This window comes from Bombina bombina, chromosome 2, assembly GCF_027579735.1.
Source record: "Bombina bombina isolate aBomBom1 chromosome 2, aBomBom1.pri, whole genome shotgun sequence".
Classification (NCBI taxonomy): Eukaryota; Metazoa; Chordata; class Amphibia; order Anura; family Bombinatoridae; genus Bombina; species Bombina bombina.
In genome coordinates this window covers 667,506,265-667,528,704 of record NC_069500.1, presented here as the reverse complement: position 1 = coordinate 667,528,704, position 22,440 = coordinate 667,506,265, and the positions used below count along the sequence as shown (strand labels likewise).

The 22,440-nt window shown below is 38.0% G+C and overlaps 1 protein-coding gene across 2 annotated transcripts in view; it reads left to right on the top strand.

The window, feature by feature from the left end:
* Positions 1-22,440, top strand: part of FSD1L (fibronectin type III and SPRY domain containing 1 like) — a 194,469-nt gene that overhangs the window by 159,466 nt on the left and 12,563 nt on the right. Inside the window, exons 9-11 of one of the 2 annotated variants that reach the window (XM_053702616.1) lie at positions 3,094-3,223; positions 12,658-12,690; positions 19,125-19,225. In XM_053702616.1, the coding sequence (XP_053558591.1) occupies positions 3,094-3,223; positions 12,658-12,690; positions 19,125-19,225 (264 nt within the window). The remainder of the gene's footprint in view (positions 1-3,093; positions 3,224-12,657; positions 12,691-19,124; positions 19,226-22,440) is intronic. The other variant, XM_053702617.1, reaches the window with a different exon arrangement.

The following is a 22,440-nucleotide window of genomic DNA, read 5'->3' as shown; positions in this document are numbered from 1 at the left end:
AGTGTGCACAACATTTTCACTGCAATACCAGTTTACTGCAGAATAAGTGTTTCCCCCTATTTTCACTCATGGTAGAATCCAATTCACCCGTTAGATAAGGGTCTATCTAATAGATGTTGCCAGGTGGAGAAGTTTGTAGGAGAAGTATTTGTAGGGGAGAAGGTACCCTGGAAACATCTGAGAGGTAAATGAGTCCGTATACCTCACTAGTACTTGAATACTATGTCCCTACTCTCTTGTTATACAGTTGCTGAAGCATAAAGTCAAGTATAGCACATGAGGAAGCGAATACATCTAGTATCTGCTCTTGACTATGCTTTGTTTCCAAAGGTTTTTGGGGCATACTGTCCAATTCTAGATCTCAGGGGCATTGTGGCAAAAGTCAGAACACTCAATGAGGAAACTTTGTTGATAATTCTTGCAGGTTTTAAAATATAAAAAATTATTTCTAGGAGCCTAAAGGATATAAATTTAGTTTTAGGTGACATAAACACAATCTGTGTACCTGAGATTTACATTAACATTTCATTCGTTTTTTGTTTTTTTAAGCTTTGTGAATTAATTTTTTTATTCAATTGACACCCTTATATCTGAATTCAGGGGATGTATTTTTATATGCACACTTTCTGAGGCACCAGCTCCTACTGAGCATGTGCAAGAGTTCACAGTGTATATGTATGCGAGTCTGTAATTGGCTGATGACTGCCACGTGATACGGAGGCAGCAAATTGAAGAAAAAAAATATACTTCTTATTTAACATTAAGAGTAAGTGCTATTACATTGTCTCTTTACTAGGCACTTGTTTATTATGCAGTTTTACTGTATTTAATGGTCCTTTAAAAGCATGATGTTGTTTCTGGGGCATTCAGGCTTTAAGAATGGAGAAAGCCATTAAGTCAGTTCATTTTTTCGGGGTGACAGATTTTAAATATCTCAGTTCCTGCTTTGTCTTTAGAATAGCAAATAAACAGTATAAGCCTTAATATTCTTGTTTCCGATTTCCTGAAGCTCTGATTCAATTGGTGGTTGATTGTTTACAATATCAGAAAATTTGAGGTCCCATATAAAGAGTTTGATGGCACAAATGAAACTATTTTGAAAGAGATTCCAGAGGTTCTAGCAAAATCTAAAGTACAGAAATGTGAAGGCAGTGACAGAAATGTGTTATTGTCAAGGCCTTACAGTAATGATTTTACTAAAACAAAAACGCTGAAAAGACCAACATTAAATGAGAATGAAGTTTAAATGAACAAAGATTTATTAGAAGTTACTATGTTAGACAGGAAAAAACGGATTTTCTGCCCTTAGTCTAATACAAAATTAGAATTATAAGCAAAGATGTTTCAGATTTAGCTATTTCTAAGTTAATTCTCCCTATCCTTGAGTACCAGGGGTTGGCCGCCAGCAGGGAGGTGTCAATCAACCCGATCGTACTCGATCGGGTTGATATCCGGCGATTCCTGTCCGCCTGCTCAGAGCAGACGGACAGGGTTATGGAGCAGCGGTCTTTAGACCGCTGCTTCATAACTTGTGTTTCTGGCGAGTCTGAAGACTCGCCAGAAACACGGCCCTTCAAGCTCTGTACGGAGCTTGATAAATATGGGCCAAAGCCTCAAATTCACAGCTCTGTAAGACAGCAGTGTGGAAACATTGTATGACCTAAAAATACTTTACAGACTGGATATTTGTGCATTGTCTAACACAAGCTAAGGGTGCACATTGTATACACTAATTAAAGTTGTAGTAAATAAGAACATGAACCTGCGCTTTATCTGTAGTGTCTCTCTTTTATTTGTGTTCTCTACATCTAATATTGTTCTGGTATGTCTTGTTTGTTTGTTTGTTATTTGAGAAAACATGAATTTCTTACATTCTATCAGTTCAAACTTTCAGCAAGACCCTCCTCAGTAATGTTGATTTGTGTTTTATGGATTGTAACCATATTTCTGTCCAACAGTCTTTAATCAGGGTCCTTATCTCATTGCAGAATATTCGTGTAAAATATTAATTTATTGCAGTTAATTAAGGCTTCAGTAAAATATAACCTTAAAGGGACATGACAGTTAAATACAAACTTTCATGATTGAGATAGAGCATGTAAGTTACTTTCTGTTATCAAATTTACTTTGTACTCTTAGTATCCATTGTTGAAAAACATATGTGCATATCCTCAGCAGCAATACTGCATTACTGGGAGCTAGCTGGCGATTGGTGACCACACATTTGTCTCTTGTCATTGACTCATCAGTAGTGCATTGCTGCTCTGGAACTGACTTTAACTTTGTTTTTAATACATATAGTTTTGTGCAAGCAATACTAAACTACTCTAACACAGTGAGAGCCACAGATCATTACTTCAGAAGACTTAAGAGCAGCATATACATTTATGGTTATTAAACACACAAGTAATATGTTCCCTAGATATGTCCAGTGGTACAGCACCAGTTTTTTCTTTTCTGCCTTGTAGAACACTTTTTTTCCATCCACCCAAAGCCCTTAGATTTTTAGTTCTGCTTTCTTTCAGGGACCACAAACTCTAGTGCAGAGGGCTGCATGTGACCCATATGCAGCCAGTTGGCCACCACTTCTCTAGCATATTAGAACATTTTATTTTTGCTCTTTTATCGCCCTTTAAGTCGAACAACTGTCATGATCAAGTCATGTAAACTCTTATCACGATAATATTGAAGCACCTTTGCAGCTTTTATAGACTTATGACACAAAGGTATTGTAGGGTTCCAATCTAAATAAATGTCTATCTTTACCTCAAGTTAACTCTGAAATTGATTCATGTATATTTAAAAAAAAATGCTGAAAAAGTAGTAAATGTTTTAAAGCAAGTAATTATCTACATGGGAGGATTTTTTTAACTAGTTACATGGAAGGATTTTTTAACTAGAATACTTCTCAATTTGCAGTTTTTATTTTTTTACTATTATTTTTAATTGTTTTTTCCCCCCTAGATTTAATATTTAATTGATCCAAGTTGTAAGCTAAATTTATATAAAACTAGAGAGGAGGATGTGTATAAATTTAATTTTAAAAAAGAAAATAAATTATTTTTCATAATTGCATCTGAACTTCTGATCCAGCCCTCACTTTTACACTTGACAACACGTCGTCACATCTAAACCTTAAGGTGGAAGACTCCTATGTTGAGTGGGACCCTACTGGAGGTAAAAGTCAAGAAAACAAGGTGAAAGGGAAAGAGAACAAAGGCAGGTAAGGGAGTCTAAAAACACAGTTTTTCCTTAAAACGCAAAAGCATTTTCTTGGTACAAATGTATGTGAAACATGTTGTGTTCCACCTCTTTCTATGGCTTTTTTTATCTTGTGTAAAGTACTGAATAGTGTGTCTGGATTAAAATACTGTGGTCTCCCCTTGCTGAGGTTCAGGCTGCACTGAGAATGAAAGCCGGTGACCCATTTTAGTAAGACAAGATAAATTGTTCTGCGCAGCATGTGCCACTCTGAGTCCTATACATCAGTTAAAACATAGCTGACAGTGTCACCAGCAATTTTGAAATTCAGCAAGTGCTTGTTGATGTGGATTAAGCAAGCAATTGTGTGTGCCGGTTAGTACATTTTTATAAAAGTACACTCTAATGCAATCATAATAATATGCTCTAATTAGTTAGAGCATTTTATTTCAGCACTTGTCCCTCACAAATGATGGGCTCCATTCCAATTTGTTTGCATTTGTACGCTGACAATATTGTATAGCTGCTCAGGCCTTTTATTTGATTGATTTTAAATTAGAATTAATATCAGAATGACACGTTTGAATTAAAACCAATAGAATAGCAACATTTTTAAACACAAAAAAACTATAAGAAATAGACAGTTTTTGTTCTACTTAATACCAATTATTAACACATACAATTAATATATACAGTATCCCACAAAAGTGAGTACACCCCTCACATTTTTGTAAATATTTTATTATATCTTTTCATGTGACAACACTGAAGAAATGACACTTTGCTACAATGTAAAGTAGTGAGTGTACAGCCTGTATAACAGTGTAAATTTGCTGTCCCCTCAAAATAACTGAACACACAGCCATTAATATCTAAACCGTTGGCAACAAAAGTAAGTACACCCCTAAGTGTAAATGTCCAAATTGGACCCAAAGTATCAATATTTCTCTTGTAAGATGTATCGAGTCCACGGATTCATCCATACTTGTGGGATATTCTCCTTCCCTACAGGAAGTGGCAAAGAGAGCACCCAAAGCAGAGCTGTCTATATAGCTCCTCCCTTAGCTCCACCCCCCAGTCATTCTCTTTGCCTACTCTAAAGTACTAGGAAGGGTAAAGTGAGTGTGGTGACAAATCTAATAATTTTCGTTCCTTTCGGAACTTCAAGGGTGGTCCCGCTTCAGCTTCCTCTGCTGCAAAACAAGAGGGGAATTTTGCCCAATCCAAGTCAGTCTGGAGACCTAACCAGGCTTGGAACAAGGGTAAACAGGCCAAGAAGCCTGCAGCTGCCTCTAAGACAGCATGAAGGGGTAGCCCCCAATCCGGGACCGGATCTAGTAGGGGGCAGACTCTCTCTCTTCGCTCAGGCTTGGGCAAGAGATGTTCACGATTCCTGGGCTTTAGAAATTGTGTCCCAGGGATATCTTCTGGACTTCAAAGACTCCCCCCAAGGGGGAGATTTCACATTTCTCAATTGTCTGCAAACCAGACAAAGAGAGAGGCGTTCTTATGCTGTGTAGAAGACCTACATACCATGGGAGTGATCCGCCCAGTTCCAAAAGAGGAACAAGGGCTAGGGTTTTACTCAAACCTGTTTTGTGGTTCCCAAAAAAGAGGGAACTTTCAGACCAATCCTGGATCTCAAAATTCTAAACAAATTCCTCAGAGTACCATCATTCAAGATGGAGACTATTCGGACCATACTACCAATGATCCAGGAGGGTCAATATATGACTACCGTGGACTTACAGGGTGCGTATCTACACATCCCTATTCACAGAGATCATAATCCATTCCTCAGATTTGCCTTTCTGGACAGGCATTTCCAGTTCGTGGCCCTTCCCTTCGGGTTGGCCACGGCTCCCAGAATTTTCACAAAAGTGCTAGGGTCCCTTTTGGCGGTGCTAAGGTCGCGGGGCATAGCAGTGGCGCCTTATCTAGACGACATCTTAATTCAGGCGTCGACTTTCCAACTAGCCAAGTCTAACACGGACATCATGTTGGCTTTTCTGAGATCTCACGGGTGGAAGGTGAACATAAAAAAGAGTTCTCTCTTCCCTCTCACAAGAGTTTCCTTCCTAGGGACTCTGATAGACTCGATAGAAATGAAAATATTTCTGACGGAGGTCAGAAAATCAAAACTCTTAGCCACTTGCCGAGGTCTTCATTCCATTCTTCGGCCATCAGCGGCTCAGTGCATGGAGGTAATCGGACTCATGGTAGCGGCAATGGACATAGTTCCTTTTGCCCGCCTACACCTCAGACCACTGCAACTATGCATGCTCAAACAGTGGAATGGGGATTATGCAGATTTATCTCCTCAAATAAATCTGGACCAGGAGACCAGAGATTCTCTTCTCTGGTAGTTGTCTCAGGACCACCTGTCTCAGGGAATGTGTTTCCGCAGGCCAGAGTTGCTCATAGTAACGACAGATGCTAGGCTGGGGTGCAGTCTGGAACTCCCTGAAAGCACAGGGCTTATGGTCTCAGGAGGAAACTCTCCTCCCGATAAACATTCTAGAACTGAGAGCGATATTCAGTGCGCTTCAGGTGTGGCCTCAGCTTGCTGCGGCCAAATTCATCAGATTTCAGTCGGACAACATCACGACTGTAGCTTATATCAATCATCAAGGAGGAACACAAAGTTCTCTAGCGATGATGGAGTTAACGAAAATAATCCGATGGGCAGAGGATCACTCTTGCCATCTCTCAGCAATCCATATCCCAGGAGTAGAGAACTGGGAGGCGGATTTCCTAAGTCGTCAGACTTTTCATCCGGGTGAGTGGGAGCTCCATGGGGCACACCAGAATTGGATCTGATGGCGTCCCGACATAATGCCAATCTTCCTTATTAGGGGTCCAGGTCCCGGGATCCCCAGGCGGTACTGATAGATGCTCTAGCAGTGCCCTGGTCCTTCAATCTGGTCTATGTATTTCCACCGTTTCCTCTCCTCCCACGTCTGGTTGCCAGAATCAAGCAGGAGAGGGCTTTGGTGATTCTGATAGCACCTGCGTGGCCACGCAGGACTTGGTATGCAGACCTAGTGGACCTGTCATCGGTTCCACCGTGGTCTCTGCCAATGAGGCAGGACCTTCTAATCCAGGGTCCATTCACACATCCAAATCTAATTTTTCTGCGTCTGACTGCTTGGAGATTGAACGCCTGATTCTATCAAAGCGTGGTTTCTCTGAGTCGGTCATTGATACCCTGATTCAAGCTAGAAAGCCTGTCACCAGGAAGATTTATCATAAGATTTGGTGCAAATATTTTTATTGGTGTGAATCCAAGGGTTACTCATGGAGTAAGATTAGGATTCCTAGAATATTGTCTTTTCTCCAAGAAGGATTGGAGAAAGGATTATCAGCTAGTTCGTTAAAAGGACAAATATCTGCTTTGTCTATTCTTTTACACAAACGTCTGGCAGATGTCCCAGGCGTTCAAGCATTTAGTCGGGCCTTGGTCAGGATCAAGCCTGTATTTAAACCTGTTGCTCCACCATGGAGCCTAAACTTAGTTCTTAAAGTTCTTCAAGGGGTTCTGTTTGAACCTATGCATTCCATAGATATTAAGCTTCTATCTTGGAAAGTTTTGTTTTTAGTAGCTATCTCTTCGGCTCAAAGAGTTTCTGAGTTATCTGCTTTACAGTGCGACTTACCTTACCTTGTTTTCCATGCAGATAAGGTGGTTTTGCGTACCAAACCTGGGTTTCTTCCTAAGGTTGTTTCTAATAGGAATATCAATCAGGAGATTGTTGTTCCTTCACTGTGTCCTAATCCTTCATCAAAGAAGGAACGTCTGTTGCACAATCTTGATGTGGTTCGTGCTTTAAAGTTCTTCTTACAAGCACCTAAAGATTTCCGTCAAACATCTTCATTGTTTGTTGTTTATTCTGGTAAACGGAGAGGTCAAAAGGCTACGGCTACCTCTTTCCTTTTGGCTGAAAAGCATCATCCGTTTGGCTTATGAGATTGCTGGCCAGCAGCCTCCTGAAAGAATTATTGCTCATTCTACTAGAGCAGTGGCTTCCACATGGGCTTTTAAAAATGAGGCTTCTGTTGAACAGATTTGTAAGGCGGCGACTTGGTCTTCGCTTCATACTTTTTCCAAATTTTACAAATTCGATACTTTTGCTTCTTCTGAGGCTATTTTTGGGAGAAAGGTTCTACAAGCAGTGGTGCCTTCCGTTTAAGGTCCCTGTCTTGTCCCTCCCTTCATCCGTGTCCTAAAGCTTTGGTATTGGTATCCCACAAGTATGGATAAATCCGTGGACTCGATACATCTTACAAGAGAAAACATAATTTATGCTTACCTAATAAATTTATTTCTCTTGTGATGTATCGAGTCCACGGCCCGCCCTGTTTATTAAGACAGGCAATATATTTTTATTTAAAAAACTTCAGTCACCACTGCACCCTATAGTTTCTCCTTTTTCTTCCTAGCCTTCGGTCGAATGACTGGGGGGTGGAGCTAAGGGAGGAGCTATATAGACAGCTCTGCTGTGGGTGCTCTCTTTGCCACTTCCTGTAGGGAAGGAGAATATCCCACAAGTATGGATGAATCCGTGGACTCGATACATCACAAGAGAAATAAATTTATCAGGTAAGCATAAAATATGTTTTCTTTCTTAATATGAGGAGAGTCCACAGCATCATTCCTTACTGTTGGGAAATACTAAACCTGGCCACCAGGAGGAGGCAAAGACACCCTGGCCAATGGCTTAAATACTCCCCCTACTTCTCTCATATCCCGTCATTCTTTGCCTTTTGTCACAGGAGGTTGGCAGAGAAGGGTATCTACCCTTCGAAATGGGACTGGAGTTTTAAGTTGTCTTGTCAGACTCTCAGTGAGAGCATTGACGAATGTTAGAGTCTGGAGATGCAGGGAGAGTCTTTCTGCGAACCCATCCAGACTCATATTAACAGCTCCTAAGCAATCAGAGTTTCACTGCCTGCTTCCATCACTCAAGTCCATGTCAGGAGCGATGCTACAAGACTGTCAAACTTGAGAGGCTGTGTTTCTGTTCCACGGTATTGATTCTGGTAAGATTTTTTTATACACATATGATAACGCAAGAAGACCTTAGCTTTGGCGCCAATGTGCCTAGAGTGAAACACTTGTTCCATCTAGTGGCAGCATAATAAAATTACATTTAATAAAAACTTTCGGCTAGATTAAGAGTCTTGCGTTATGACTAAAAAAGCAGCGTTAAGCCTTATAACGCTGCTTTCTTACTACCGCTGGTATTACTAGTCTTGCAGATTTAGGGGCACTGCACACTTTTTTGGCCTTACCGCGAATCAACTTACACAAATTGCGTATAGTCTTTTTTTTCTATGGGACTTCCATAGCGCCGGTATTACGAGCTTGTCCTGGGAGGCCAAAAAGTGAGCAGTACAGCCTATTCCGCAAGATTTGTACCACATTTTAAAGCCAGTAGTTATGAGTTTTACACTACAACGCTGTAGTACACTAAACACTATAAGCTACCTATTAACCCCTAAACCGAGGCCCTTCTGCATCGCAAACACTAAAATGAAATTATTAACCCATAATCTGCCGCTCCGGACATCGCCGCCACTATAATAAACATATTAACCCCTAAACCGCCGCACTCCCGCCTCGCAAACATTAGTTAAATATTATTAACCCCTAATCTGCTGTCCCTAACATCGCCACCACCTACCTACATTTGTTAACCCCTAAATCTAAGTCTAACCCTAACACCCCCTAACTTAAATTAATTAAAATAAATCTAAATAAAACTTACTATTAATAACTAAATAATTTCTATTTAAAACTAAATGCTTACCTGTAAAATAAACCCTAAGCTAGCTACAATATAACTAATAGTTACATTGTAGCTAGCTTAGGGTTTATTTTTATTTTACAGGCAAGTTTGTATTTATTTTAACTAAGTAGAATAGTTACTAAATAGTTCTTAACTATTTACTAACTACCTAGCTAAAATAAATGCAAATTGACCTGTAAAATAAAACCTAACCTGTCTTACACTAACACCTAACACTACACTTCAATTAAATAAATTCCCTAAATTAAATACAATGAACTAAATTCAAAACAATTAGCTAAATTACAAAAAAAACACTAAATTACAGAAAATAAAAAACAAATTACAAGATCTTTAAACTAATTACACCTAATCTAATAGCCCTATCAAAATAAAAAAGCCCCCCCAAAATAAAAAAAAACCCTAGCCTAAACTACCAATAGCCCTTAAAAGGGCCTTTTGCGGGGCATTGCCCCAAAGAAATCGGCTCTTTTACCTGAATAAAAATTACAAACAACCCCCCAACAGTAAAACCCACCACCCACACAACCAACCCCCCCAAATAAAACCCTAACTGAAAAAAACCTAAGCTCCCCATTGCCCTTTAAAGGGCATTTAGCTCTATTGCGGCCCAAAGCCCTAACCTAAAACCCACCCAATACACCCTTAAAAAATCCTAACACTAACCCCCGAAGATCCACTTACCGGGAGAAGTCTTCATCCAAGCGGCAAGATGTCCTCAACGAAGCCGGCAGAAGTGGTCCTCCAGACGGGCAGAAGTAGTCCTCCAGATGGGCAGAAGTCTTCACCCAGATGGCATCTTCTGTCTTCATCCTTCCGACGCGGAGCGGCTCCATCTTCAAGACATCCGGCGCAGAGCATCCTCTTCAATCAACGTCTTCTTGCTGAATGAATGTTCCTTTAAGTGACGTCATCCAAGATGGCGTCCCTTAGATTCCGATTGGCTGATAGAATTCTATCAGCCAATCTGAATTAAGGTTGAAAAAATCCTATTGGCTGATGTAATCAGCCAATAGGATTGAACTTCAATCCTATTGGTTGATCCAATCAGCCAATAGGATTGAGCTCGCATTCTATTCGCCGGATGTCTTAAAGATGGAGCCTCTCCGCGTCGGAAGGATGAAGATAGACTTCTGCCCTTCTGGAGGATCACTTCTGCCGGCTTCCTTGAGGACATTTTGCTGCTTGGACGAAGACTTATTGAGCTTGCATTCTATTGGCTGACTGGAAGGCTTGGCCTCTTCTAGGTTCGTCCCAGTTTATTAGTTTCCAATCAGGCAACATAACCTCGGTGGCTTACATCAACCATCAGGGAGGAACGAGGAGCTCCCTAGAAATTATCTGAGGGAAGTATCTCGGATTCTGGAATGGGTGGAGGCCCACAACTGTTCGCAGTCAGCTATCCACATTTCGGGTGTGGACAACTGGGAAGCGGATTTCCTCAGCAGACAATCCTTTCATCCGGGGGAATGGTCTTTCCATCTGAGGTGTTTGTGAAGATTTGCAACAGATGGGGCCATGGCGTCCCAGCTCAATTCCAAGCTACCCAGATATTGGTCCCGGCCCAGGGATCCTCATGCGGAGCTAATAGATGCATTAGCAGTGCCTTGGAGGTTCAATCTAATTTACATTTTCCCGCTGTTACCACTTCTCCCTTGTGTAGTGGCCCGCATCAAGCAGGAGCAAGCATCAGTGATACTGATTGCTCCATCGTGGCCGCGAAGGATGTGGTTCGCGGACCTGGTGGGGATGTCCTCATCTCCTCCGTGGAAGTTAATTTGTTGCAGGGATCTGCTAGAACAGGGTCCTTTTGTTAATCAAAATCTAGTTTCTCTGAGGCTGACTACGTGGAGATTGAACGCTTAGTCTTAGCCAAGAGAGGTTTCTCTGAGAAGGTTATTGACACTCTCATTAATGCTCGTAAGCCTGTTACTCGTCGCATCTATCATAAGGTGTGGAGAACTTACTTACTGGTGTGAAGAGCGTGGTTTCGCCTGGCATAAAGTCAAGGCTTCCAGGATTCTTTCCTTTCTCCAGGAGGGTCTGGAGAAGGGCCTTTCTGCCAGTTTCCTGAGGGGACAGATTTCAGTCCTTTCTGTTATGCTGCACAAGAGGCTCGCAGAGCTCCCTGACGTGCAATCCTTCATTAAGGCTGTGATCAGGATCAGACCTGTTTTTAGATCTAACGCTCCACCTTGGAGTTTGAATCTTGTTTTTGCAACGGACTCCGTGTGAGCCTATGCATTCGGTTGACATTAAATTGTTGTCCTGGAAGGTTCTTTTTCTATTGGCTATTGCGTCAGCACGCAGAGTTTCTGAAATGGCTGCCTTGAAATGTGAGCCTCCTTATCTGGTGTTCTACACTGATAAGGCTGTCCTACGTACCCGCTTAGGTTTTCTTCCTAAGGTGGTGTCTGATCGTAACATCAATCAGCAGATTGTGGTTTCTTCTTCGTGTCCTAATCTTTCTTCCTCGAAGGAACTTTTACTTCATAATTTTGATGTCCGAGCTTTGAAGTTTTATCTTCAAGCTACTAAGGATTTTAGACAAACTTCTTCCTTGTTTTTTATCTACTCTGGGAAGCGTAAGGGTCTGAAGGCCTCTTCAACTTCCTTATCTTTTTGAGGAGTGTTATACGCTTAGCTTACGAAATCAGCGGGACTTAGACCTCCTCAGAGGATTACGGCTTATTCCAATAGAGTGGTGGCTTCCTCTTGGGTGAAAGGTTTTCCAGGCTGTGGTGCCCTAAGATTAGGGTCTGCTTTTCTTTTATCCCCTCCTGTTATAATTCAGTGTCCTCTAGAGCTTCGGTATAGTTTTCCCAACAGTAAGGAATGATGCTGTGGACTCTCCTCATACAGAAGGAAATTAAATGATCAGGTATACATAATTTATGTTTTTGTGTGGCCACTATTATTTTCCAGCACTGCCCTAACCCTCTTGGGCATGAAGTTCACTAGAGCTTCACAGGTTGCTACTGGAGTTCTCTTCCACTCCTCTATCACATTGCTGGTGGATGTTAGACACATTGCGCTCCCCCACCTTCCGTTTTAAGGTTGCCCCACAGATGCTTAATAGGGTTTAGGTCTGGAGACATGCTTGTCCAGTCCATCACCTTTACCCTCAGCTTCTTTAGCAAGGCAGTGGTCGTCTTGGAGGTGTGTTTGGGGTCGTTATCATTTTGGAATACTGCCCTGCGGCCCAGTCTCCGAAGGGAGGGGATCATGCTCTGCTTCAGTATGTCACAGTGCATGTTGGCATTCATAATTCCCTCAATAAATAATAAAGGGATACTCACGGTTTATAGTCACTGAACTGTTTCTAAGTGCACCATTTTACATGAATGAATAAGTGAATACTGATTTATGTGTGATTTTAAGTAAGATAATTCAGTGATTTGTAAAGCTGCTAAGACTGTTCTATGTTCACCCAGTATAATTTTATGTGAGGTTGCCATTAACCATTCATTTGGTATAACTACTTATAAGCTTTGAGTTTTCAACAGTCATTTTAAACATTGCTAAGCCACAGCCAGCTACAGTTGTCCAGAAATCATTTTGGGTACCACTTAGTGTGAAAAGCTCAGCCCAATCTTTTGTATTATTTTGTGTACTTACTATTTTGCTTGTTTCTGTTGTCTGACAGTGGCCATGTTACCTTACTGAAGAACAATAAAAGGTGAAGATAACATAGATATAGGTAGAACTAGAACCTTTGGTCTGGCTTGACTTGAACTACTGAATAAATCTCTATTTTAACACTAGAAAAAAATCTCTGTTAAGACTAAATGCAAAGTAACCTAACAGCCATGTAATGTGATCCCAGAATGCATCTGTCTGTTTTTCTTCAGCATGCATTGCAGTTTAACTGTTGCTACTTAACGAACATTTCCATTACACATTATTAGTGGAATGTTCATGTAAAGATAAAATTATAATCTTTGTGGTTTTTCAGAGTCCTTATATAAGTGTAGGATTTTTGTAACGGTAACAAAACTTCCTAGTTTGTTAAATTTGTGTGGTTAAAACAAATAGATAAATGCTAAAGCATTAAGGAGTTTACTATTAGCCATTGTTATGGAAAACATGTTTTTTACTTTAGGGAGCAATCAAATTATAGAGCAAGATCATTCATTTAGCATATATCACATCCTCTGAACCAAAGTTTAGCCACTGAGAAGATATCAACTTTATTTAATATATAAACAATATACATTTGTCAATGCAGTAAAGTTTTGTTTGTTCTTTCATGATTCAGACAGAGCATACAATAATAATAATAATCTAATTTACTTGATAATAAATGTAAATTGGCCAGGTTTTTGTAATTGTACACTTGGGCTGTATCATGAAAGATCATTTTGTATTTCATGCCCCTTTAATTTAAATCTAGTGCAAGAGAAAAGTTATGTTTATTCTAAACCATTTATTATGCATTTAAAAAAAAGTATAATTAAGTTTTCATCAATTTATAGCATAAAAGTGAATAACTGTAAAGTTAGAACAAGAATACTTTATTTCTCATAGAAAACCAGCAGGTTAGGCCAATACCTCCATTTGTAAAAGCCATGTTATATAAGTGGTAAGCTCTGGCATGCATATGCTTCTTGATTCTGCAATTTGGGATCTTTTACCTTGGTAGTCTCCACCTCCTTTTAAATGCTGCTTTATTACAGTGAACACCATGAGCAGGAATTGTTCAGTGTTGAGTACTAAAGTATTTAGCCAGATTGGTGAGTGCAGGGGGTGATAGCGGCAAAACTATACCACTAAAATGGTCTCTGTACTTATACCCTAGCCTAGGTATTTATCACTGAAAAGCTAATAGAAATAATCCGATAAATATTTGTGCCCTACCATGCCACAGAGATCTCTACTAAATTAATGATGTCCCCAAGAGCCTTTCTTACTGTCCCACTGCCTGCTAATCAAAGGTTTAGTGATACGGTGATCCCATGGAGTGTGGAATATACCACAAACTGAGTAATATTATTAAGCCTAAATTATTTGTGTACACAATAGCTGGAATATTGATAAAACTGCAGGCTAAGCTTACAATACTATCTGTTTCTAGATGCTAAATCCCTTCATTTCATTTTTTAAAGTAGACATGTTTAAATGCTTGACAGAAATTTTTGAACATCCGCTTCATTGACAATATGCTATTAATGATAAAGTGCTATGAAATTAGTCCTCCAGCATCTGCACACTGCAGCATCTGCTTTCTAGACTTCTAGCCTAATTTTTCATCTTAAATGTGAGAGAAGTATACAATCAGAATCTAGAATATGTGCAATAATCCTCAAATCAAAATGTATTTGTACAGTCACACACACGTTCCTTAACAGCATACAAACATAATTGAGGATTTGAGTAACCAAGTGCTGGACCTGAAAATGAAAGAATTTAAGTTATTTCCAATGACTACATCGTCACTGGGACAGCCTTTGAGCATGTGCTTAGTTTAGTTGATGCTTCATTAATAATTGCTTGTGCCTTCCAATGCCATTTTACTAATAAAGAACAGAAAGATGCCTTCTGTTGTCTAAGACAGGCTGCTGGATTTCTTTGCTGAAGATAGAAACGTTTATGCTGTAAATGGTTATTTATGGATAAAAGAGTAAATATACTATTTTAACAAAGTGAAGCATTTTTTTCAATTATCCCATAATTAAAAAATGTGAAAACATCAGTTTACTATTTTTCTCTAATTTGTTTTTAATATTTAATGCGTCCATAAATGACCATGTTTCTGACCTAATCTTGTTATAGGTAGAGGCAGAACTGTGCAAAAAAGGCTGCTCTCTGAATTAAAGAGGAATTGATACTTCAGAACCACTTGACTACATTTTGAAGCTGAGCTTGTGCATAGACCTGCCTACAAAAGTCTGTTCAGGGTGACATCTTCATATTGTTTATATCATGATTTATTTACCAATAAAAAATGTTATTTAAGTAGTATCTAGACATAGAACTAAAATTATGAAACCCAAGACCAAATACTTCTTTTCCTACTACTAACCATCTTTTTTAACTTATATAGACAGCATGGGAAGTTGTTTTGTGACTATGAAGCCACCTTTCTAGATGTTGTTTCTTCCAAAATATTACACTGTCTTCTCATTTCTGACTGACCTTGTTCCATTCCATTAGGAATAGTTGCTCAAAATGATATATCTGCTATCTCATCTATTTGACATGTGGATTGTTGGTGCCAGTTTTCCCAACATGTTTATCCAAAACTTGGATGTCAGAACTTGGTATGGTAACAGAATGTTTAGATATTAGATTATATTCTGAATTTTCTGTGCTGTAAGATATACTATGCCTTCTCAGGTATTGAAAGATAGATAGTATATCTATCTTTCAATTATTATTATATAGAAGCGCTCACAGCTATAGGGCGTAAGAATAATATATTGTAAATGTGAATAATACACTTTATGGAAAATACACTTATTTGAAGCAATTTAGGGTAATAATATTGACCAGTAATGATAATACTCAATAATATATATTAATAAATACATTTATTATCTAAAAAGGACAATGAATAAAATAGTGACTGGTCACTTTGCAATAATACCACCACCTGACAGCGTGACGATGCGGTGACGGACCAGGAAACTGTATCACTCTACAACCAGAGAGCTGAGCAGCAGTTACAAAGTAACTTGAAAGACGCCAGCAGGAATTCAAGGGATACAAGGTATCACAATATGCTAAATAACAGTTGCGCTGAACACACCGACCCGAGAGCAGCCTTGGAGTAAGGTATTTAACCGCTATAGATATCAGTGTAATTATTACACGCACCGGACCAAATAAAAGGTCAAGGAATATGTTTTGACTGTACCACTACAAGTAAATAACTTGGCACAAAACAGACTTTTTAAGTAATTTACACACAAGGACTGTGGTTGTTATCCGAATATATTTTTTCATCGGACATTACTAAGCAAACTTGTTTAGGTTAACAATACAAAGACCCTAAGTGTTTTGCACATGATCATTTTGGCATTGGCCACTATTTTTTAATATTATTATAGCAAAGTGACTGGTCACTATTTTATTAATTGTCCTTTTTAGAGTCACGAGGAAGCCCAACAGTATCCACCTCACCTGCCTGAACCAAAGGGCATGGCTCCACAATAGGAAAGCCAGCTTTAGATGGACCATAAATGTTTTACAAAAGTGTGCTGCATTACAATCATAGGGCCAGTAATATGTAATAACTAATGAAATTTCAATGTGTGCTATTTAAAAAACAAAACATAACTACAAATGTGATTACCAGCCACCCCCTGGCCCAAGTTTTTTTTTTTTTTGCTTGCAGCAATCTTATGGTTTGCCCCAATACATAATCTGCAGCTTGCTCATACTTTACTGAACCTTTCATGGGTCTCTGCATTGTAAGCAGTGAATAGCAATCCACTGCCGAGACCTGTAACAGGCTTAGTTAATGTGCTTGCTGCTGAGAAAGTATTGGATAGAGTGGTTGCTTTAGCCAATGGGGTAGCTGGGGGATATTACATGTGGAGGTAATTAAAAAAAAATCAAAACACAGATTTCAATTTTATTTAAATTGTGATTACATAGTACTTCCCCTTAGGATTATATTGCATCAAACTATAGTGTCTACTGTCCCTCTATGGAGTAGTGGTCATTTCTGTCCATTCATGAAAGACCTATCTCTCTGTGATATTATTTAGGGTGAACCAAGATAGATTTTTGTTCTACATTTTCAGCATAATCGTTGGCTTATGTCTGTTTCCATTTTGTTGCTCATCCATATTTTACTGCTTTGAAAATCTTCATTGTTAAGTGCTTTGAGTCTGAGCCAAGATATCTAGGAACTTAATTATATTTACAGAAAATTCCATAACTATGATTATGTTCCTTTGTAGGTCTTATCAATCCTACTCCTTATATTGTTCTACTGCTTCAGAAAAATGATGGTCAGTGGCAGTAAGAGAAGTATTATAACAAATTAAAAAAGTGGAGTTTCAGGGTTTGTTTTTTGTTTGGCTTCTACTTAAACGACCAGTCTTCACTGAGCAATTTTACATAGGAACTTGAGTAATTTGATTTAATATTATTTTTTATTTTTTTTAATGAATCGGTTCTTTTGGCTTCAAAATGCTAGATAAAGTAAATTCAGAGGTATCATTTTCTCATTAATTAAAGATGTTTTTCAGAATAATTCCTCCTGCATTTTCTTTTAAAACTAAAGCTTTTCTTAGGCTGGCTTGTATCTTTATTTCTTTTTCATGCCTTCATATGCAACCCTTTTTGTTGGTAAGTAATTATTGCTTTATTTTAATTTGAGCGCACTCTAAAAGCACTTCTTTTGGCATTGGAAATATTTAAGTTGAATGGTTTGCTAAACACCTGCATGTGGTTTTTCTTCGTTTTTGGTTTATGCAATACTGTATATTAGCTTAAATGTATCAGAACCATAAATCTTATTTAGTTGATCCAGTTTTAGAAGACTCACTTAAACTGTAATGTCTCACCCACTCTGAAGGAGGTTGTAATTTTAATAAATAAATACCATTACTATATGGACTCTTACTTTATTGAGTGTACACTTTTTTTAGGGTTTTGTATTGAGCAGAACATTTAACAGAACAAGAGAAAACACAGTAAAAGCTTTTATGAGGAGATCACCCAGATCTTTAACTACAACAATAAGTGTATTTCACTTTTGACTATAGTGCCAATTTAATGGTAGCATCTAAAGTTTTTTTGTTTTTTTTAAGTTTAAATTAAAGTCCCTGTAGCTCTGATTAGGTATCCAGAGACCTAATCAACAACGTTTTTTACATGGTAAGTTATTCTAGAGAGAATAACAGGCCTTAAAATAACACCAAAAATGTTAGTTGACTAGAAGCTCTGCTTTTGGAACAGTGAAGTATTTTAGCTGAAGGCTCTCACTACAAGCAATAAGACATTTTACGAGTTCCAAAAGTTTCATTTATAAGGATACCAACTAGGATCATAGCTTAAAGGAAGGGCAACCATTGTCCTAAGAGTGCAGGTACTATATATAGTGTCCAGTTGATGACTAATGTAGGGTCTGAGTATTTATTGACAGGACTACAAGTGCCCTTAATTAAAAGGCCATTATGTTGATAAATTGTATGCTCTAATTTGTTGGAGTATGTTGTTTTATCACTAGTGACGAAGCAAAACTATGTGTTTGACCACTGCAAAAGGATAGTGAAGTCAAACCAAGAGAATTAATCAGATTTGATAAAAGAAGTCAATTTCAAAGTTCTTTAAAATCTTATGCTCTATCTGAATCATGAAATAAAAAAAATTAGTTTCATGTCCCTTAAATGTTCTGTGTGGACATATACTTGCTTTTTCTGAAAGTAAACAACAATAATGCAATAAGTGATTTTATATAGTCTACAAACAGCTTGCAGTCATCTTAAATATACAATTAGTTCATAACAACGTATTGAGAAAATATTATAACTCTTCATGTCCTAATTCCATTGCAGTCTTGCCTTTCAGGAGGACTCAAGAACATTAGTGGGTTAAATTTCAAATGTGGTTAATTCATTGGAGGGTGATTGATAAGCTTCAATACATTTGTGTATAAAATGAAGGAATGAATATATTATTGATTATATTTTGGGAATGCAACCCCTTTATAACCGTAGTCTTTTTATAAAGTATGCCAGATAGATTTATAGGAAGCATTTTATTTTGTGTAATCTTCTAGTAGTATCTTGTATATGTTTCTCATTTAAAAAACTGCGACTGCTCTCAGCTATTAAAAAGAACACAACGCCTTATAGGAGAATAAAAAAGTTAAATACCTTGACATCTATAACTAACTTTATTCTTACACCTTTTTTTAAAAAAAAAAACAAGCAATAGCATCACTCTAAATATAATCACCTCATTTTAAAATATACTGATACACAAAAGTTCAACAGAAATAAAGTTTAGAAGTCGATTTTCTTCTCAGGTGATCACGTTTTTATAATTTTTTGTAATAACTCCCTTTAGTTAGTTTGGTTACATCATATATGCTAGCTATTTTGTGTCAGAGTTATAGTTGCCTCTACCCTGTATAATGTGGCTTCACTACCTTTACAGAAGTGGAACACCATCTCCAAAAAGAACTTCTGTCACTGCTAGACCTACAATGGTGAGGGGGAGTCGAGACCGTTTCACAGGGGAGTCTTACACAGTGTTGGGTAAGAAATGGTTGTATTGAGGTGTTTTAATATATTGGGTATAGATAATGTGCTGTACAGTCATTTATTTTCTTTCCAGAATTGACACACCTAGAATCTAAATATATAAACTAAAAAAGACACTTAGGCAAAATCTGGAGTCATGTATCTATGTATAGATTGATAACATTAAACCCTTGGTGGTAGTCTGTTGCCCTAGGCCTGTGAGTAGTTGGCCTATGCATAAATACACCCTTGTATAAGGGTTCTGGTCTCTAATGCATGTAAGCTTTACATTTGGGAAAAGAAGACTAGACAATTTATTTTTTTTTGTGGGGGGGGGGGGGGTTTAGATTAAGGGCTAGATTCCGAGTGGAGCACAAAATTGTGCAGTATTTGAGCTGGTATTACACGTAAAGCACAGTGTGAACGCAACCTTGCATTTGCATTGCATGGAAGCTTTACACTCAGGAGAGTGCTCCTCCATAGTAACCAATGGGAGCCTCATTCTGATGCCGATTTAAAATATATATGTATATGAATATATACATGTATATGTATGTGTTTATATTTGTTTTAACACATATTAACACATAAATATATATGTATATAAGCATATATTTATGTATATGTATATATATATATATAGAGAGAGAGAGAGAGAGAGAGATCAAAGTATGAAGGCACTCTCAGGTCTTATTTTAAATCAAGAAGCGTTTTATTCAGTGAACCATAAATATGCAAAAGTAAGTCGATGTTTCGGCTATTAAGTTAAGCCTTTGTCAAGACCATCTGAAATAAATTATTCCCCATGACTTGGGTTTAGAAGTAGTAAAAAGTAACCTTATCTCAGATCTGGAATATATGGGACCTCCTATAGAATTCATCTCGCACATAATCACACATAATTCTTTTCGTTTTGAGGATACATATTTTTTACAACTGGTTGGTACAGCCATGGGGCTCGCCCATGGCCCCTGCATATGCCAACTTATCCATGGCATGGTTTGAGGAAAAATATGTATACTCAGACCAAAATTCGAACATTCTGGTATATCGTCGCTACATTGACGACTTATTCATGGTATGGGGTGGCAGTGAGACTGAACTGAAACTATGGTATACTGACTATAATTCAAAATAACCTAATGTAAAATTCAAGATGGAATATAGCTGCACTGAATTACATTTCTTAGATGTATGTATGTATGTATGTATGTATGTATGTATGTATATATAAGAAATTCACTGGAGAGCAATGTAAACTGTACACAAAATTATATTCCAAACCCACACAGACAGAAATACGCTTCTACAATTTCAAAGTTATCATCCACCACAATTAAAACTGGGATCCTTAAATCCCAATTGTTGAGAGTAGTCCGTAACAACACAGGACAAAGTAACAGAGAATTACAATACACTAACAGGAGGGAGAAATTTTTGACATGTGGCTACAGGGCCAGATAAATTGGTAAAGTATGGGCTGAAATCTAAAACATTGATGTAAAACAGCCAAGTGTAACTAGTAAGTTGAACATAAAACATGGTTTCCTAGTGGTAAATTAGGTTGTTACAAATGTGTATCATGCAATACCATGTACTCAAGAGCCACATTCAGTCACCCGCGCAATAATGAAAAATACACTATTTGACATTGATTGACTTGCACTTCAGACTACGTTGTATATTTCTTTACTTGTCCCTGTGGGAAATTTTATATCGGGAAAATATGTACTTCCTTTATGGAGCATCTGGCCAATCATAAATGAACAGCCATCAGAGACAAACATAGTGACCAACCTGTGGCGAGACACTTCCTAGAGAAGGGACATACAGTAGCCATGCTGAGAGCTATGATCATAGATAGAATTCCACCTTTAAGAAAAGGTGGTGACAGGGATGCAGAACTACTGTAGAAAGAAACCCAATGGATCTATAGACTGGGTATCCTATTCCCCAAGGGACTTAATACAAACAGAGATTACACACTGTTCTATTAGTCAGGTATATATAACAGCATATCCTGCATGTTTCCCTCCCTATAAACACTCCTTTCAGATCCTACATTGCTATAATATTGTTGTTCTATAATTTATACTGCTTGTATCTGTATAACTACAATTGACTTTAGATTTTATGAAGGAACAACGTACATAATATTGTATTATTGTACACAAAGCAATAATATCTCACAATCTATTCTATGAAAGGAGTCAATGTGGCAACTAGTAGCCATGCAATTAGATCAATTGAAAAATATGCCTTAGAAATAGATCTTATATCTAAATTGTTCTTTTTCTTTTGTGACGCTGATATGTACTTGATACTATGTTCTAAAAAACCTTGTATCCAATGGTTACCGTAAACATATGTTTCAAATTGACCCACGGGGACAGTAAGACTCCGCCCCTATGATGCATCATAACGTCACCACCAATCACTCAACCCCGGCTATTTCAATGCGAGATTCCGAGGTCTCGGAAGGGCGGTTTAAAACGTTGGTGTACAAAACAGCAGTAACAAGGTATGAGAAAGTACTTTTATTGTCAAGTTATAGATATGGTGACTGACCTAGATATTCATTGTAACTTTTGAGATAACCAAACAAGTGTTTTTGATAATGATTCAATGTATTTGAAATGAATAGAGATGAACATAAATCTATTAATTAGGAGTTATATGGGCGCTATGTTAAGGTGTATTATATATGTTTGCAATTAGACAACACCACAATAAGACAATGTTATATATGTATTTCAGATGGTCTTGACAAAGGCTTACCTTAATAGACGAAATGTTGGCTTACTTTTGGATATTTATTGTTCACTGAATAAGAGAGAGAGGCAGACAGAGAGAGACCGCAATGTAAAGGCACCTTTAATACTCCACATCATTCACTTTAACCCCTTATAACTGCTTTGTTTGTTTTGTTGTTTTTTTTTAAAGATGGTCATTTTTTTATTTTCATAAATGATATGTACACTTTATTTGGGGGGCAATTGGGGGACATTTTTTTTAAATAACCATCAGTCTGACCTCTGGTTAATTGCACCGTAAGCTTGCGTTAGCATTAACAAGCCACTTATAATGGCTGGTTATTTAATGTGCGCCTGTAAACGGGCAAATTCGCCCCTTTATGCGCACATGTTAAATTAGCGCTCCACTTGTAATCTAGCCCTAAATTGTTTATTCTTTGAAATGGATTTCATGTGGCTTTATAAGTATACTTTATC